Source organism: Strigops habroptila, chromosome 1, assembly GCF_004027225.2.
Source record: "Strigops habroptila isolate Jane chromosome 1, bStrHab1.2.pri, whole genome shotgun sequence".
Taxonomy (NCBI): Eukaryota; Metazoa; Chordata; class Aves; order Psittaciformes; family Psittacidae; genus Strigops; species Strigops habroptila.
In genome coordinates this window covers 62,369,095-62,388,868 of record NC_044277.2, presented here as the reverse complement: position 1 = coordinate 62,388,868, position 19,774 = coordinate 62,369,095, and the positions used below count along the sequence as shown (strand labels likewise).

Genomic DNA, 19,774 nt, shown 5'->3' with positions numbered 1-19,774 from the left:
AGCAGCCTTCCAGTACCTAAAGGGGGCCTACAAGAAAGCTGGAGAGGGACTTTTTACAAGGAGAGACAGTGACAGGATAATGGGCAATGGCTTTAAACTGAAATTGGATAAGTTTAGATTAGACATTAGGAAGAAATTCTTTACTATGTGGGTGGTGAGGCACTGGAACAAGTTGCCCAGAGCAGTTGTGGATGCTCCATCCCCGGCAGTGTTGGTGGGATGTGGAAGGCCAGGTGGGATGGGGCTTTGAGCAACCTGGTCTAGTGGGAGGTGTCCCTACTCATGGCAAGGGGTGTGGAATTGGATGAGCTTCAAGGTCCCTTCCAACCCAAACCATTCTACGATTCTGTGATCAAAGAGCATGCTTAATTACACAAAAAACTATTTAGAAGTAGAGACTTGGATAGAAGAAACATCCACTTTTAATCTGTTCCTTATAGAAGTTCATTCCATCACACAGCAAGATGGTGTTTGTGCCTTCCCAGTAAAGTTAAAAAGTTCCACCACCCTCAGGTGGGAGCTCCTCTGTTATTCATGTGGATACTGGGTGATACACTGCCTGCAAGGGATAACTACTTTAGAAGTTCAAAGACTTTTTAATGTATTTTTTCCACCTGTGAGACATCCTAACGGAAAAAAATCTAGTGATATCAGCCACATTTTTTCCACTGGCCCAGATGGTGGCTATTTACAACTCCTGGCTCCTGCTCATTCAGTCCACTCTCTATCTCTTCTCTCAGACTAGCTTAAAGAGATGCCTCAACAAGGCCCACAGGAACTGGAACAGACAATCCCACAGGGAAGGAAGAAAAGACTATTTAGGAGGGAAGGGTAATACACAGCCGGGAAGTCCTCTTCGAATGCAAATCTGTGAGATTAGCTTCCAATCCAAGGCTGAGCCTATAACCAACTAGAGGTATCTATCTACAAATGTACAATGAGTAGGAGCATCCCTGTTTAGATCAGGTTGAACATCCACAACTAAAAACATGAGCTCAACTGCCATCTATAAAGACACACAAAAAAAACAATCTTAACATCATCAAATGTTTAAAAATAGAAAAACCAGGACACTGAATCACCAGAGTTTCAGCTGCAAAGTAAAACAAAACCACAGAATGCATTTTTGTGCAAGAAAGTAAAAACATATCAATAATCCAGCATTTTGGCTTTGAAGTATTCTGGTTTAGTGTGTATGTACACTCAATTTCAGGAGAAAAAAAGAATGAAGGAAAAAAATATTGCTTAGGATTATAACAGCCATTTCATACGATCCAAGATAAAAATGGATTCCCATTTCAAAAGTGAACTAAATCCTTCTCATTTAGCTCTTCTCTTAGATCATGACAGGCCTTTCAAAGATCTCATACATGAAGAATACATTAATTTTGCTGACATATAGAGGGTGTTTTAGTATTGGAAAATATACTTACTTTAACATTTGCTGTTGGGCAAGGACATATTCTGAACAACCACTTCGATACAGAAGTTGAGTGTTGGCTTGAACCCAGACCCAGTGATCCTCATTTTTTTGTACTTTGACTAGAGAAATGCCATTTTCTCCATTATTCTTTGCTATACAATTTAAAAGAAAATCTATTTTAATACAAGCAGTATTTAATATTTTTTCATACCTAAACTATGGGTGAATGTTCACAGGTTTTTTTGCTGCACTGGAATCATCAGCATAGGAAAGTACAAGCTAAAACATGTCAGAAAACAGGGCAAACTACATTAAAAAAATAATTGGAAAAGCCTAATGAGGCACTTAAACTGTAACCAAGGATTTTTCAGTATGACTAGTTCATTATAATTTTTGCCTCTCAGTAGCAGCACTAACCAACAAGAAAGTGTGTATGAAAAATGGTGCTATAACAGAGGAATGGTTTTAAAGAAGTTAAAGGTTTCCAGCAGGTATGACAGAAGGCTGAGTACAATTCTGCTTAAGAAGTTGCCCACTGGGGTAGACTCACCATCAAAATTTTATCCATTGTAAAATCTGAAATACAGCATAGACTCTCATAATATTGCCACAGCCAAACACTGGAAAAGCATGAGTCAGAGCTGCAAGCAAATCATGAGTTTTAAAGATAATACTTTCTAATTTTCATTGTTTTATGATCTTTGGGAAAAACTAATGTGTAACATATCATCCAGTTTTCCTCATAGAGAGATAGATATTGGTATTAATTATTAAGATTTTCACATAATCTTATTAAACCAAGTGCTGCCATTTTTAGGAAAGCATAAGTTAAGCATTTACTGTGTTGTTTCTATATCTGTAAACTTGGCATCGCAGTATTTCTTTCCACTCCCAAATAGCAGACCGATTCAGTACTATCTTTTGAGGCAGACAACCTTTTTTGCATTATTTCAAAGAAGGGATTTTAAAGAGAAGAAAAAAGATATCACTTTGAACAAAACCTGAAAAACCTAGCAGGAGAAAAGAAAAGACAAGGTTCTTTCTCCATACACTGTACATAATCCAGGAGTACTTCACAGACACACCTTTGATTTGGTTTTCAGCAATCTGTAATACATTAGTGAAAGTGGCACCTTCATGATGACTGTTTCTTCCATATAAATCTGCTGCTTCACACAGCCCTGAATTACTTTTGGAACTGGAGCTGTAGAGGACAGAAAATGTGGAAAATTCCTTGTCAGCAAATGACAACACAGCAGGATCAGACCCTGAAAGATGTGATCTTCAAGCAGTTGACCATTTGTAAAAACTTATGTTTGAACCACTACTAAATAATTACCCATGTTTCCTGCATTATTCAGTTGTTCAAACTAGTGTATGACTGGAGTTCTGTATTCAATTAAGAACAGTTATGTTTAGGAATATTCCGCTCATGACTTACTATATCTGGAATAATAAATTTCAGCTTCAATTGAGACAAATTCTGTGTATATTCTGCTCTGCCTATTGAGGGTACTTCAAGGTACATACATCACGCTGACCAGCAATGCACTTAACAGTTAGCATGACTTCAAATTGAAATAATCATCGTATGGTTTGAATGGATTTCTTTCAATCTTTAGTTCAAAATGCATATGAAGGCTTAGAAACAGTGCTAAGTCCATAACACTGCTTTACCAATTTTTCCCCTTATTAAGACCATTATTAAAAAAATTACTGTATAAATTTGCCCACCATCCCTTGCTAGAATGCTTCAGGCCTGAACCAAAGGAAACACTGAAGTTAAATGCCTGCTTCATTCTTGTCAAATCCCTGGCCACCATCCAGCTAGTTACTAAAACTTAAGTTCAGCACCTCTGTTCTAGGAGCTGAATTCTGATCATCAATTAATTTCACCTGGGCCACAGAAAAACCAGAAAGTGGAAATGACATTCCAACTCTACTCCAAAAACCTGCATAGTACATTATATCAGCCTTCCAGTAATTTAATTCTTGTAAAAAGGATGTATGTGCTAGAACCACATTACACATCTGGGCAGTAAATCCACACATACATGAGCATATTCTAATTAAAAGCCAAATTATGATGCTGTCAGTGACACTGATGAGAATTTTTCTCCACGCCAATGGACTTCATTGCTGTAAGGTTATATTTAAGCAAATAAGGGAAAATATAATCCTAGCCCGAAAAAATTAACTAAAATTCCATCATAGAAGAGTAACAAAAATAAGTGTTAGGAAGGAAATAAGTGTGAACACAATCTGTCCTGATTTTCTGTGATTGCTACCAAGCGATCAGCCCCAGGCCATTTAGTGCAATTGTAGACTTAAGTGTTCACAAGCCTTCTGTTGTAAGATAAATGTAAGCACCAAATACATCTTGTTTGACAATGTGTGAACACACACACACAGATTCACCTTTCTGAAGTTTTCCTTTTTTTGCTACCAAAATACCTAAGTCCAAATAATTGTGCTATCAGAAGATACTGAAATTTGAGAACTATTTTCTTTTCCACTTATACAACTAGTAGAATGAATTTCTGCATTGGTAACTTCTGATGGTTAGGAAGATATACCAACATTCCAATTTTTATATGAATTCATATATATAGTAATATAATACTTAATGTGTTATATATAAGGTATATTTAGTCTATATATTATAACATAGTTATGTATTATGTAGTTTAATCCAGAGGAATTTTTCACTTTTCTAAGAAAAAAGTTTTAAAATGGAGAGTCATTTAGTCTAAATTTGTGCTTTTTACATGCTTAATAAACATAAAGCCCATAGTATAATTTTATAACTGCTAAAAGACTAATTTGAAAATACTTTGTATTCACTGCTGCTGCATCATCAGCTTTGTGTTTTGCTTTCACAAGCAGGCTTTTCATCTTCATCTCTGTCATAGAAGGGAGCAGAAGTGGTACCACTATGCAGAATAATGACAGCTGAGGAGGTAATACTGTTCCCGATGAGGACTTCTTCCTTTGTCCAAAAAGAAACTTTAGTTTGCCTTGGAACTGCATTGTCTGTTATACAAAAAAAACAATAGAATTATCTTAAGCAGTTAGTGTATAAATATTAAAGTGATAATACAACATATGGACCATGTTGTTTAACACCAAAACCAGTTTTGAAACAGGAAGAAAAACTAGGAATCTCATTTTCTTCATATGATTTAAACCATGACATTTCAGAAGCATGGTGAGTGGAGGTACTATCAACGGTAAAATTAGACATTTGAGGCTGGTTTTTGTTTTTGTCTCTCCTGCGTATTTAAAGTAGAAGTTCTGTGTTATGTTCTGTACAGGCAGCATATGGTGGTGCAAACAGCTATTTCCTCTGTGCCTCACTCTGAAGCTGGAACTTTGAGTTTTCCATGCTCTGTTCTCTCCAGTAAGATGGTTCCAGAGTTTCTTTCTTCTTGCCCTGCACTTTCTCTGGGAAGTATATGGACTGGCACAACCCAAGGACTGTGCAGGCAGATGCCAATGGAAAAGATATGCCCAAGATAGCCAGATACAAAGTACATAGCTTGCAAGAAGCTATCCGTCCCTGCCGCAAATCTCTATATAATCAGAAGGCAGAGATCAAGTTATTAACTCTGCTGCCTCTCTGAAAAAAAAAAATACCTACAACAAAATGACCAGAGAAAAATCAGTCCATTTGAGTTGGGCTTTTTCCAGAGCTCCAAGATTAAAACAGGGATGCAGAAATGACTAACTGAATTGCTGTTCAGACCTACAGCAAATAAGCTCATCTTCCAGCAAATGAGCATCTGAAACAGAAGTTGCATTTCACTGTCTTGTGCCGATACTCTCATTTTCGTTCCATGTGCCATACTTTGTCATAAGAAACAACATTGGTCTTTACTAAGAAAATGGGGAAGTGATTTGTAGAAATGAGCCATTCCTAGTAAGGATATTTGCGGAGAGTGAGAGACACTTTCTAATTCTGTTTTTTATCATTTAAGGACCCTTCACAACAAGGGAATATGTATCATTATTATTTCTGCTCCTTAAAGCAAATACTTTGTGTTTACATGTTGATCATTGAAACTCAGGCTTACCATACTTGTGGTAGGCCTAGTACGAATTGAGGACAGATATTGTCCGAAAGAGCTTCAAAAACAGAAGTTTATAGATTCTTTCAATTTCAAATATTACAACCTCTCTTCTCCCATCACTCTTTATATGTATTAATAAATGTCTTTAGGTGTTTCTTGTTAGTGCACAGCAAATGAGAAGTGTATCTTGTCCATGGCTCTCCACAATATTCATGTTCAATATTCATGTTGAAGTATTTTTCATATGAAGTGGTTAAAATCTAGTATGTCATGACAACAGTTCTCTAAGTGAAATTATACTTACAAGGAAACCAGAAGTACTGTCCAACAAGCAGCGAACTCGACAGATGAAACAACGAGTTAAAAAGGAAGAATAATCTGTTGTCATGCTGTCATTCTCTTGCGCTTTAAACAATTTACTGAGAATATATTCTTCTCCTAGGAACAACAGTGGAAGCAATATATATCAGATAACACTAAGGAAGAATGAAAATGTTCTGTAGCCAGTTGAAGAAACTGTTATGGAAATTGCTAAAACTTACTTTATGGAAGGGTGAATATTAGATTGCATCAGGTATAGATACATCTGCATATGCTTTTACCAAAAGAGGAAAAAAAAAAAAAAGAGAAGCTTTACACTGGCATTCAGGTGAGTTTCTTCAGAAACTTTGTCTTTTTTTTATTTCCTGAGTTTTTGTGATTTTTCATGATGCAAAGCGTCACGAACAGCGTAACAGATGTTGCTGGTTTTGAGATCACAGATCACAAAAAGTACATTAGGAAGAGGAACAAAATGAAAGGAAAAATGCTAATGCAAGGACAAAACAAATAAATTAACAATGACTGATTAGCTAATGTTCACCTGTTGCCTAGTTGATTTTTAATGAAGCATTTTCCAGTTTTGGACTACAAGTTGTCCTGGTTTCAGCTGTAACAGTTATTTTTCTTCCTACTAGCTGGTGCAGCGCTGTGTTTTGGCTTTAGCCTGAGAACACAATGCTGATAACACAGCAATGTTTTGGTTGTTGTTAAGTAGTGCTTACCCTGATCAAGGACTTTTCAGTCTGTCACGCTCTGCCATTGAGGAGGGGCACAAGAAGATGGGAGGAAGCAGAGACAGGACACCTGACCTAAACTAGCCAAAGGGGTATTCTATACCACAGCACATCATACTCAGTATAAAAATTGGGGGTAGTCACTGCTCGGGTCAGGCTGGGTATTGGTTGGCAGGTGGTGAGCAATTGTATTGTGATCACTTGTGTTTATTGGTTTTTTTTTTCCTTTCCCCTTTTATTTTTATATTCTTGCCTCTTGTTATTTCCCTTATCATTATTATCGTTATCATTATTAGTAGTAGTTTTATATTATACTTCAATTATTGGACTGTTCTTATCTCAACCCATGGGGTTTACATTCTTTCAATTCTTCTCCCCATCCCGCCCAGAGAGGGAGAGGGAGGTGAGCAAATGGCTGCATGGTGCCGAGTTACTGGCTTTTGAAATACTTGTTTCCCAAAAGACAGAAGTATTTATTTGTACAGAAGTATGAACTCAGGAACTGAATTCTCCACTGTATTATGACAAAAATTCCAAATATTTGTAATTTTTTATAGTTTGAAATATTCATGCACATTTTTTAGTTTGTTTTCTGTGTACCCCCTACAAAATCTTGCAAAGTTCCTCAGATATCTGCAAAAAATATAAACTGCAAGAAATTCTGGCAAAGTTTTTTGACTGTGTTCCTGAGAACTTCATAAAGGCTGCTGTAGGATTTCTTGCAAGTTTCTCCTGCCCTCATTTGGAGACCGTGCTTCCTCAATTTCTTTCCTCAATTACTTCCTCACCTTCTGGTGAAATGTATACATTTTTCTGTGATCAACAATTCTTTATAAAATTAACAGTTTCAAACCCACTGTGTGTTCTCTAGTCATGATTTCAGCTTCAAGCCTCATACAGGAGAAACCTTGAGCACATGTATCCACCTGCCATTCTAGGGAAATACAGCCTCAGAGGAAAAAGTGTGTTGCTAAACCTACTTGTTCTTCTGGTGACTCCTGTCTGCATAATTTTGCATGGGAAAATAAATGGCAGAAAAAGATGTTGCCATTGTGGTACCGTACAGAAATGTTTTGCATGGGATGTTTTTGTATTAATGAGAGGAATGCTGATATCCTGATCAGTGTGAACAAAAGCTTGGTAGGATGGACACTGATGCTGTTCATTCTGCATGGGTAAGAATATCTGTAAGTACATTAGTCAGAGAAAAATAAAGGAAACATCAACTTTGTAGCCTTAATGGCACACGCTACCTTAGAAATGTTAAGGATCAGGAAAAAACATCATCTGTGGGACAATAACATTATGAATGGCCCCTGTGCAGCTTTCCAGTGAAGAATGTGACTTTACATGAAATAGACATGGGCATAAGTAGAGTGCAATTCTATCTCAGTACAGTGGTGACTATGTTTCCTGTCAACGTATACGATCCCACCTGTTTCTGTCTGTAGCTGCTGTCCAGATAACATCTGGGGAGGATTCATGGCCCAGTGCAGTTGTCTACAGAAATCCTGGCGATCATCCACGTGAATGTAATCATATATGTTTTGGTGCATTACATCAGTCTGAAATAATTACAACAAATAATGTTTAATTTGTAAGTGTAGTGGGGCAGACACTTATCTTCAGGTTGATACTTTACTTAAAATAATGGCTGGTGTAGAATACCTTCAGAGCAAAGATTGATTGAGGAAAGTTATTTCAGGGGTCTCTGTTTTACAGCATCTGCTTTCTGACTTCATGTCCTAAGATGATTCTTTTTGTTCTTAACTTTTTTGTGCATATGCAAATGTGAATCATTAAAAGTTCAGCTGGCAGTGGGTGCCTAGTGGCATGCCCCAGGGATTAATGCTGGGATCAACCCTGTTTAATTTCTTGTTTAGTGAACAATGGGATAGAGTACACTCTCTGCAGGTGTGCAGAGGGTACCAACTGGGGAGAGCAGGATGGCTACTCAGACCTTGACAGGCTGTAAAAATGGGCTGAGAAAGTTCAACATAGGCAAAGTTCTAATTTTGGGTACCCCAGGAAAAGAAAGATATTGGCATATAAAAGTGAGCCCAGGAGAGCGCTACCAAGGCACTAATAGAGCTGGAGCCATGCATATCAAGAGAGGACAGAAGAACAGGGTTTGTTCAGCCTTAAGAGAAAACTTCAGGAAGAACTTACTGCTGTTTATATCTCCCAAATAAGCAGGTGTAAAGAAGACAAAGCCCAACTCTTCTCAAAGGAACAAAGTGGGAGGACAAGAAGCAACAGACACAGGCTGCAACATGGGAAACTGGGACTTGATATAAGCAGGGAAAAAAAATTATGGTCAGGGTGGTTAAACACTGGAACACATCTTCCAGAGGGGTCATAGAAACTCGAAACTTGACCAGATGAGTCCCAGATCAACCTGCACTAACTGGATCTACTTTGAGGAGAAGGTTGGACTAGATGACCTCCAGAGGTCCTTTCCAATTACACGGTTCCATTATTCTGTGACTTTACAATGTATTTATTATACATAGGCAACCACTCTATATGTCTATACGTCTACGTATAGCAGATTTTTATACTGAAATAGAAGAGAAACTTTCAGCTAAATCTTATTTTTATGATGGATCACATTTCTGTTAACAAAAACTTTACAAAAGGAACAACATTACAAGGAATTCATCTTCACCTGTCAGATCAAAAAAGAAATTTAGTCTGAAATGGCATAGTAAAATAACTTCATTTCAGTAACATTGTATGTCTAATCAGCAGTAGAAGGACGTAAGCACTACGTTTAGAAAGCCAGTTAGCAGGAGTAACTACAAGAAAGTCATTACAATGAGACTGACTACGTATTGTAAATATTATTTAATATATTTACCTGATGAAACCCTAGATAGTCCACAATCGTTGATGACGCATAAAATATCATTCCATCTGCACTCACCACCAACGCAAAACCGTTGAGTGACTAAATGGAAAACAATATTAAAAATAATCAGAAAGTAAATAGTAAAATGGGTATAAAATGTAATAATTTTAAGAATATTCTAGATCTGAAAAAAATCACTCTGCAAAAAAGTTGGACATCAAATTTTGCAGAAAGGCCTTTTTTCCTAACATGAAAAATGAATAACATGGAACATACTTTTTTCCTTTTTTAATAAAGTTAGGAAAAGTAATTTCAGTGTAACTACCATATTACATTACTAGTTGATTATCTACTTTAACTTTTATCATTAATTCATATAATTAAAAGCTTAATAGCAAGTGTCAACTACTCTTTTTTGCTTTTAATTTAAACCACCACATTCCATACTAATTGCTTTGAATGTACATGCATTGATACATACAGATAATAGGATAATCTCCAACAAGAAAATTAAATACATGTGCTGTGGTAGCTGTCACTTTAAAACTGGACTTGTAATTTAAAGTATGGCTATTTCCATAAGCTTCTATGAAAATACCCGTATGACTTAATTGCATAAATGCAATGAATATATAAAGTAGGAAATAAATACTTCACTGGTATAGACCCATGTTTAGTCTAAAAAGAAAACCTGAATTAATTCTTATAGAGTCAATGATGCAAGGAAAACGATCAGGAAAATCCACAAATAAAAGTAAGGATTAAAGGAAATACATGACGTAAACATTAAGGTCATCACGCTGCATGCAGACTGACTAATTTTGCCTCTCTTCACTTGGTAAAGATGCAATAACATATCTTCACTCTAGCAGGCTTGTATTCCAAGGTTGTTTAGATGATTCTTTCATGTTTTGAGAGCTTTTGAGATGACAGTTCAAGCAGCTGCTGATGAAATACTGCTATATTATTACTATCCTTGCTTCACCTTTCTCTCAACTTACTGTTGTAGCAATGTGCCTATTAATCCTGAGTTAATCCTGAAGCACAATGAGGGCAGATTTTCAATTGCTCAGTAACCAGATACACTGACATATTTTTGTGAGCTTGGTTCTCTTTTTGGTTCCTAAATAAGGACCAGATTTCCAAGACCGCTGGAAGCCTGTTCCCACTGTGACAATGGTGGGCAGAATTTCAAGAGTTCAGTGCACAATAGACTGACCTCCTCAGAAGATTCGTCCCCAATCATAAATGTGGAGCACCTTTGGAAACGTGGCCCAGTGGGACCACAGATGGTCAGGGGCTCTATGCCTCAATGAACCTGTGAAATGATGACTGGAGAAATGTAGCGGAGAGACTGCAGTGGCTCACCTACCTTTGGAAAGAGCTGTAGCAGCAACGGATTCAATCATATCAGTGCTAACCATGAGTCACGGCTAAGAACAGTCAAGTGCAAATCATGGCTAGCTCCAGGTCAGCTCTAAAGATACATCTCCTTTCCAGAGTAAGCGTTACCTCTCAAACCTAGTTGGGTTTGTGTTGAACAATAGTTATCCTTGTCGACTCTCCAAGTGCAAGGAGTTGCTGGACTGCTGCTATTTTCTGCTCTAAATAATGCCCAAATTCATCTTAGCACTTCACCAACCAGAAGACAATGTGTCAAGATTTCTACATATTCACATCTGTGCCTTTCACTGCACTGAGAGGAGCCTCCATAGATGATACCTGTCATATCCATGTCCAATGTCAAGCGGAGACAAGAAAGCATCTTTGGCATCTTGTCTCTTTGGACTCATCTTCACAGCAATGAAACCATCAGTGATGTGATGTTATGAATTTTATTGCATTTTGAACATCTGTCAGGCCTTTTAATTTGGACAGAATAAAAATTTCCACAAAGATAACCATAGGACATTTAAGGGAGCTCCTTCATGTCGGTGGCTGTTACTATGCATGTCCCAAAAGACCTCCAGTCCTGCCTCTGCAGCTGGGGCAGGTAGAACTTAGGAACATTAAAGAAATGTTCTTAATTTAAGAAATGTTCTTAACCTATGCAAATTAATACAACAAGTTCTATCTAGCTTAAAAAAATTACTACAAGATCTGAATATGATCAAAGAATCTCACATGTATCGTGCTGAACAACCTTAAAATGTGGTTTGTCCTGCAGGTAAGCTGGAGTTTTTCAGCCCCTGTAGGAAATAGCTGAGGACCACCTGCCTTTGCCAAAGATTGCTTTTATGAATCAAGAAATAAATACCCCTATCTGAAAATTAATGTTCTTCATCCAACATATTGGTACATACTCTTCAGGCCTAGACACATACCCGAAGAGCTGAGTCTCCACTTTTAAAATGTAAAACCTGCTTCCCAACAGTGGAGGGTGGGCAGGTTTTTCTTTACACAAGTTTTTCTTTCACAGAGTTGGGCTGGACCAGGTGCAGCAGTTTTTAAAATGGGAAAGGGAAATGGGACAGTGTGTCCCATTTCTAACCATTTCGAAGGGTTCAGATCAGTGGACTGGCAGCTACGTCTGTGAGGTTGTGAGGTATAAGGGGGGTGGGAGGGAGCAAGAGGAAAGAAGAAGAGAAGGAAAATTTCAAGGAGGCATGTGTTTAGGTTAAGAGAAATAAGTATGGATTTGAGGAATGTATGTAAGTGAAGAGAATTCCAAACTTCCCCCACTTTGTTTTTGTTTTGTTCTCAAAATGTTGATGTCCTCTCCTGAGTTAAGATCTCTTAAGTAAGCATTGACTGGTTTTCATGACCCCAAACGCAGACATCAGATGCTCTACCCCGCAGGCAGGAAAAGCAAAACCCACTTTGGTGCAACAACAACTTTTATGGAGCCGCATGAGGCTGTTGAGGATTAACACAAATTCCATGTGTCTAAACCTCATTTTAGCTGGGAAACCTGCTGCTTCAGACGCACTAAAAAGAGACGAGCTGGACATGGAGTAAAACTTCCTAAGCAGTGAGTCTTACCCATGACTGCAAATTTTTCTGTTTTCTCAATATTACCCTAAAGTAAATACCCTGAAGCAGTTCACTGTGAAACCTGGCATCTGTAGCACAGAGGACTCTGAAAATAGAATCAGAGTTGTGCTGAGATTTGTACTTTTCTTACCTGCTTACCACAGATGAGGGGATGGAGTGTGTTTGCTAACACAGGTCTGGTACCCCAGGAGTGGGCAATAGTGATTGCAGATTAGTAGGAAAAGACCTCTTCTGACCTCTGAAATAAATCTCTCAGGTATTGTGTACAATTCCATACTCAAGCCCTGTAGAGTATTCCTGCATAGAGGTTTTCCATTATTCTGGCCAGAATCCTAGTGATTTGTTAGACTGAGTGGAATAGAGAGACAGCTTCAGTCCATGAGAATGAACAAAAACTATTCCCAGCTTTTTTGTTCTAAGTTACACATTAAACAGGACAACAAAATATATGGCTCCACTTATGATTTTAAACATTTTCAGTTACTGAAATGGAATTCTCAATAATAGCTTTCTCTCATTCCCAGTGAACGGGAGGCTGCACTGGTGTGCTGTGTCAGAACCACAGCAGCCACCTGCCTGGGTAATCGATAACCTTGGGGGAGGAAAAGGGAAAGAGGATGTGGACCAGCTTCATACCTGTGCAGGTTACACTCCCTAGTATAAACATGTGTCTGCCCAAAACACAGAGGGGACAGCACAGAGAAATAAAGGCAGTTTTCCTCAGTAGAAATAACGTGAAGGCAGCTTTCAGTAGAAATAATGGAAAGCCCGAAACAGGGCTCTTGGATTTAGAGGAGGAAATAACCGAACTCCACGGCTCAGTGTTGATGTTGTTTGCTTTATGTACAACTGGCGTGTTTTAATCAATAAAGTCCACTTGAATCCTATTACAGTTATTAGCAATTTTGCATATACTGACACATGCACAGGGGGACACACCCAACACATAGAAACACAGGCACATAGACAAAGATATGAGCGTGGGCATTAAAACTTTTGCAACAAAAAACGACTAACTCCAAATCTGCAAAAAATACATGGTTATAAACTGCCATTTGGTAAACCATATGGATTCAATGACAGATGGAATTTCTAATGCAGGATAATAGCTGAAACATGTGAGACAGCCTTAAGTATGTATTGTGAACATTTGTTTGTTTGTATTTGGCCTTTTAAAAACACTTACATGAGTTTTCTACATTGTACTTTAAAAATGAAATCATGTGGGTATTTTTTTTTTCCAAAATGGAAAAAAAAAAAGGAAGAAAAAAAAGAGCTTGGCACCAGGCAGGGGCCTGTGTTCTTTTGAAAGAACATGTACATCCAATTATATACTCACGAAAAGCTGCACCTGCTGCTGAAACAAAAAACAATTAATCTGTCGGTTCAAAGAATGTACAACATTATTCTGGTGCCCGCAGTAGCTGGAGATGAAAGTTATCAGTTCCTTCCATTAAGAAGTTTTCGAAACATTATTAGTCAAGAGGTTCTCTTTGGGAATGAAGGCAAATATTTTGAGGAAGGTAGGACTTCCTTTGGCAAGATCCTTTATATATCCTGATTTTTTTTCTGATCCCATAGCAGAAAATCAGCCAGCAAATACTTCAAAGATATTTTGGTCAAGGTCATGGCATAGTAAAAATAAGGAGGGGGGGAAGAGACAGAAAACAAGTTCCAATCCACATTTCTCTTATTACTCTTCCTTGAAATAAAGGAAAATTCACTAGCATTAGGTCTCCAGAGACCACGTTACTATGGTTACTAAAGTACAACAGTCAAGGCCTGCAGCCATGCCTTGCTTTGAACAGATTTTCGAGTCACGCAACTTGGGTACTAAATTTCCAGGGTCAGTTGGCTCGCAGTTTATCTGGAACAGCTTCACTTAACAGTGGATCACTGGGTTTTTGCATCCTATGTGGGATGGGGCCATTTTCTGGTGATCTAAGTAAGCAGCTATTTAAAAACTTGGGAAATACTTGTTCTCGTCTTATGAATATTAGGAGGAAAATGCAGACAGTTAATGTGTCTTCTGTCTTTAAATGTATTGTTTAGTGAATCAGTATTTCTTTCCACTGGTGTTTTCAGGATTCATAATTGACCTTCTCAAAAATCCCTCTGAAATCCCTGAGGTTCTCTTTATAAACTGAATAAAAAAGGAAAAAAAAAAAAAAAAAAAGTAACTCTTACAGAACCCTGAAATAAAACCCACATAAAAGACCATTCAGAAATACTGTATTTGATGACATCAGAATATGGCTTTTACTCAACGAGTACAGTATCTCTTAGCCCTCCGGACTCATACATTTCTCTGATATCTACAAAGCAACTTCAAAAGGAATATTTCTGTGAGTAAGCACTATTTCGTGCGAAGAGGGAGTGGCAGAATTGTTTTCAGCATTCAGTTTTGATCAAAGGCTTGCATGTACTGCTTAGTTTTCAGGCAAAAGAAACAAAACAGAAGATGAATTTCCATCATTTGAGCCAGAGGAGGAAGTAAATCCTACAGGCTGAAGCCTACAGCTGTGGGTTTATATGGGAAGCCTTTCAGAAGGAAAGTGCTCAATCTGATTGATTTGATTTCATAGACAGCAGAAATGTTTCTTTTCAAATATGAAGAAATATGTACATATGATCAGTATGCCCCTTTCACTGTTCTTGTCTTCCCAATTAAAATAAAGTTCATGTTCCTGCATATCTCTTTGAGCCTGGATATCACTTCATTTCCCTTAAAGACAGTATGGAAACTCAGCATCTAGTGCTGTGGTACCCAGAGCAGGGCCTGGCAAAATTTTCTAAGATCATTCACATTGCCAGAAGAATTTGAGCCCTGGCCCTCCCATTTACTGTTGGAGGGAAGAGCTGTGCCATCTGAAAAGCACAAATGATTGTAAACCATTCAGCTGGTGAAATTTCTCGTTATTCCATTTTTCGGTATCCCATCACTTCCACTGAGGAGTTAGGGTGACTGTGGAGATTCTTGTTTATGTATGTGTCTTCAGTCTAACAAGGGAGCTGGAGCACTGTGGCTCATCAAGAGGCAGACAAAACTGGCCTCCTGGAAATCGGTTAGGAAAATGTAAGTCACTGGGCTCTGGCAATTGTGAGCTATAAACTTTCAAGAAAACATAGTAGTTCCCTGGAGGGTGAGATTGTAATGTGCTCACACATGTAAATGAATTTTAAACCATAGGGATGTTGGTTTTTATATGCCTGATATGTAATAAGTATTGGAACAACTTTTGCCTTTAAAGTTGTTTTGATTGCATGATGCAAAATTGTAAATGTAGCTTTTCTTCCCTTATACTTTCGTTCTAAGCTAAGTTTTTGTAACAAAGCTTGCTTAGTCTGTGTCAAGTCCTTGGGGTAGGACCTCTCTTCTTTATGATATGCATGAACCACTGGGCTCCGATGAGCCTAGCACTTCGAAACTAACTACTCTGCCCAAGATGGTACCGAGAAACGACAGTTGAAACATCGTTTAACTTTGTATGTGCAGAAAGCTGCTGTGATGCACATTAGAAAGAGATACATCCCAATTGATTTCCATTGTTTTCACGAGTACCAAACACTGGAAATGAGAATGCAAGATCGTATGCTTCCAGAGCAGAGCAATGCTAATGACTAATAGCTTAAAGACAGGTTAGAGAAGGTTTTGTTGCTGCAAAAGTGAATTTATGGGTGACACCAACCACTTCAGTACAAATTTGTTATATGGCACGTTTGCTTAGATAAAATTACTAACACCAACAATGCTTTCTATTGATGGCAAGGTTGGTAGATTTTTTCATGTCTAATTGTAAAAAAGCCATGATTCTTTTCTTTGCATTACCAATTAGGATTTCATATGGGAATTGAGTATAAGAATACTACCTGAGATTAATGGACATTATACAAGTTCTGGACACTATTTATAGTAATCTAAAGAGAATAATATTAAAATCATTAATTCTGAAATTGTCAGGAAAAAGCATATTTTATTTATTAATACATAGATATATGTATCATGATTACTGGATACGCTAGTAAGTACTTGGATGAGTAATGTGCCATTTACTTTAGCAATTACCACGAAAGGATACTAACGTATGAGATAATCTCTTATATCTTTTACTTTGGCCTCCGCAATTAATCATGATGTTGAATTTAAAATTGTGCTCTACTAGTAATGGAACCCTCCTGTCAATGCTCTTTCACAAATACTGTGCCCTGGACTGCACTTGGAAATAGAAACAATCTTTTTATTGATTTATGCAGTTTCTCATTTCACTTCCTCAAAAGCAGATGTTGTATTCACAGATGGAAGCAAAGCTGGGGCAATATCGTATCTTCAGTGCAAGTTCAGCCCTTTCTTCTTTCTGAGTTCTGCAGCTGCTCTGAGCTTTTCAGTCTTCTCTTCAACAATTTCAATATAGAAAATGCAAGCCTGATTAATTTCATTTGAGAAGACTCAAAATGAAGCATTAATTGCTCACTACTCTGCGCTTGCAATAACAAATTTAGTTAGGTAGACTTTGCAGTAACAAATGTAGTAAGATTACCCTTTATCTTCCACAGAAATAACTTACTGAAAAGAGTCTCAAATAATATTTATGCAACATGTTGGACAATTAGACATATGTAAGTACCAAATGTCTGGATGTTTTTTCGGTGTTGTTTACATGTAAGTGCATCAAGTCCTGAAGAGAAGAAGCCGTCATAATATTCCATCCGCAGCTGACTTTTATTTGTACTTGCAAACTGTTAACGAGCATGAATGGCAGACGTCTCTTTCTGTAAGGAATCAAAACCTAAAAGAGACAATGTTGCAGCCTGTGTACTGTAAACAGATTGCGATGTCCTAATTTCAGAGCACTATTTCTCTGTGTATTTACCACTATATGTCACATTTTCTAACACAGAACTATTTCAGGGGCGGGTAGAAGAGCAAAACAATCTGTATTTCACATTCTGTTCAATAATACATGCTAAACCAGCTTTTTTAAACACCATTTCAGGTCACTGGTTTTTTTAGGGAGGGTGGCATTCCTGAATTTAACTCTGGAAACTGTCTCACTGTGCATGTTACCATCTTATGCATGTTTTATATCCTGTATAAAACACACTCTGTCCCACACTGACAGCAAGGGTGAATTCTGTTACTAATGTGTTACGCCGACCCAGAGAAGCAAGCAATACTTTAAGCTAGGTTATCAAGTGGATGACAGTGGATCGATTGTCTAGAAAGAGGTAAGGATGGAAAGTTACAGACAACTTGTCTAACCAGCAGCAACGACTGCAAATCTTAAGCTGAGCTATAAACTAGATTAAGCCTTCCCCAACGGTTCCCCTTCTGTAAGCCCCTGCTTTAGTCTGACTGCACATTTCTTTTCTTCTTGCTAAAAGAAGCTCAGTCTCAGTTACTGGAGAATTCTGGGGGCATTGCAGTGCTTGCAGGGGGGGTGAAAGGTGTAGAACACGTTGGGTAAAATGCCTGCTGTTGGCCACCATCAACTTTTGCAGGTAGGAATTCCTGGAAGAACTGCAGCTACAATGGGATATAAAAACTACCTCATTTTTCTTTTTTCTACTCATAAAATATCAGGGACAGTTAAAATCAGAATGATGGTGATTTCTCTTGAAATTCTTGGAACAGGAACAGAACTATTTTAAGGGTGCCTATCTGTCCTCCTATCTCCAAATCAATACTATATCTGTGTTAATAGGAGACAATGCATTTAATGGTCAGCATAACGCTTTTCAATAGCAGTTTTCTTTTCACTTCAAACCCATCAAATAGCATACTTAAGTTTTATTAACTGGGGTAGGCAAAAAACAGAATTGAAAGGTACTCAGTATTTCTCATAAGATAGGTGTGTTTTTCTTTTGAAACCTTCATTATTACGAAACAAAATCACTACAAATTTGCAAAAAGTCGTAAGACAGCACAGAATCTTGCCTGGACCTGCCTTCTTGCTCATCACTTCACCTTACTGAGAAGATAGCATGGTTGCAGCTCATTAGCTTTTCTGAGTTGAGAATGAGGAATATGCTGGAAGCGTCAGCTGTAAGTACAGATTAAGCTACTAATTATGAATTTCACTTCAAACAGTTGAAGATGAGTTAAGCAATGTAAGATTGCAATGATCTATGATAACAGGCATTATTTAAAGAGTATTTTTATTTCATTAGTTTTTCTTTTTTACAATATATGACTTGGCCATCTTCAAAAACAGGACACTTCCTCAAAAGCAAATGCTCCTGCAGAAATTTGTATGGAAGGAACAGTGTGTTACAATTGCCTTCATTAGTTGAATGCAAGAATTCCAGTTCTAGTAGCACACTAAATCCTGGTGCATCTATACGAAGCAGTGCTTACGTACAGATATTGAACCTATTGATTGGTGAGAATAGTTGCCAAGGATTAGCTTTGAAGCCTGTGAGAGAAAAAAAAACCTAATCAAGCTGAAATGGGAGAATATGTTTTGTTGGGGAGGAAGTCATGTGGCCGCTGGACTGTCTCCAGAGGCACCAAAATAGCCTCAGCAGAAACAGAGGAAGTGGCTGTGAAAAGTGAGCTCGGGTGGAGTTGGCTGTGATAAACAGTCTGGAGCCTGAAATTCAGATCCACATCTGCTCTGTTCCCAAAGCTTACTGATTCTTCACCTTAATGCTCCTGATGGACAGCTTCCCCATTCACTAGTACACCTAAAATTCTCAGCTAGGTCTCCTTATAGGACAGCAGGTTTGCCTCTGCCCTGACAAATGGAAGGCACTTTTCTGATGCCAGTGCAAATCAGAAAGGATGCTGTTTTTCCCCTCCGCACACCTGTGCTGGCTGCCTGCTTCCCCTGCTCTATCACATTAAACATAATCTGCTTGCCCCGATTTTCCAACCTGCTCACAGCTTACTTTCCCCTCAATTATAATCTGTCATTTCATGCTGGAGAAGCCAAGTGCTAACTCTCATCAGTCCAATGTGTTACCCTTACCCATAGGCAAGCTTTGAAAAGCACTTTATGGTGTTTCCCATTTTGCTAAAAGGCTCCACACAAGCCTCTGCAGAGGTACCTGATTTTTCTCCTTCAAACCTGTCCTTAAAACTCTTGCAAAAGTCCTGGCAAACGTCAAGCTGCTTATACACTATGAGTACTGGCACCTGTGGTTACCATTTTGGTCATTATTCACCAACTGCATGCTGAGCTGCATCAAAAGGAGTGTGCCCAGCAGGTCAAGAGAGGTGATTCTCCCCCTCTAATCCACTCTCATGAGGCCCCACTTGCATCCAGCTCTGGGCCCCTCAAACACAAGAAAGACATGGACCTGTAGGAGCAAGTCCAGAGGTGGCCACAAAGAAGATCAGAGACCTGGAGCACCTCTCCTATGAAGACAGGCTGAAAGAGCT

The 19,774-nt window shown here is 38.2% G+C and overlaps 1 protein-coding gene across 1 annotated transcript in view; it reads right to left on the bottom strand.

Moving 5' to 3' along the window:
• The window catches only part of AHRR (aryl-hydrocarbon receptor repressor), a 64,092-nt gene that overhangs the window by 3,259 nt on the left and 41,059 nt on the right, over positions 1–19,774 (bottom strand). The window contains exons 4-9 of the mRNA XM_030477607.1: positions 9,409–9,498; positions 7,984–8,113; positions 5,798–5,931; positions 4,257–4,456; positions 2,509–2,627; positions 1,434–1,575 (exon numbers count right to left, since the gene is read on the bottom strand). Of these exons, the coding sequence (XP_030333467.1) occupies positions 1,434–1,575; positions 2,509–2,627; positions 4,257–4,456; positions 5,798–5,931; positions 7,984–8,113; positions 9,409–9,498 (815 nt within the window). The remainder of the gene's footprint in view (positions 1–1,433; positions 1,576–2,508; positions 2,628–4,256; positions 4,457–5,797; positions 5,932–7,983; positions 8,114–9,408; positions 9,499–19,774) is intronic.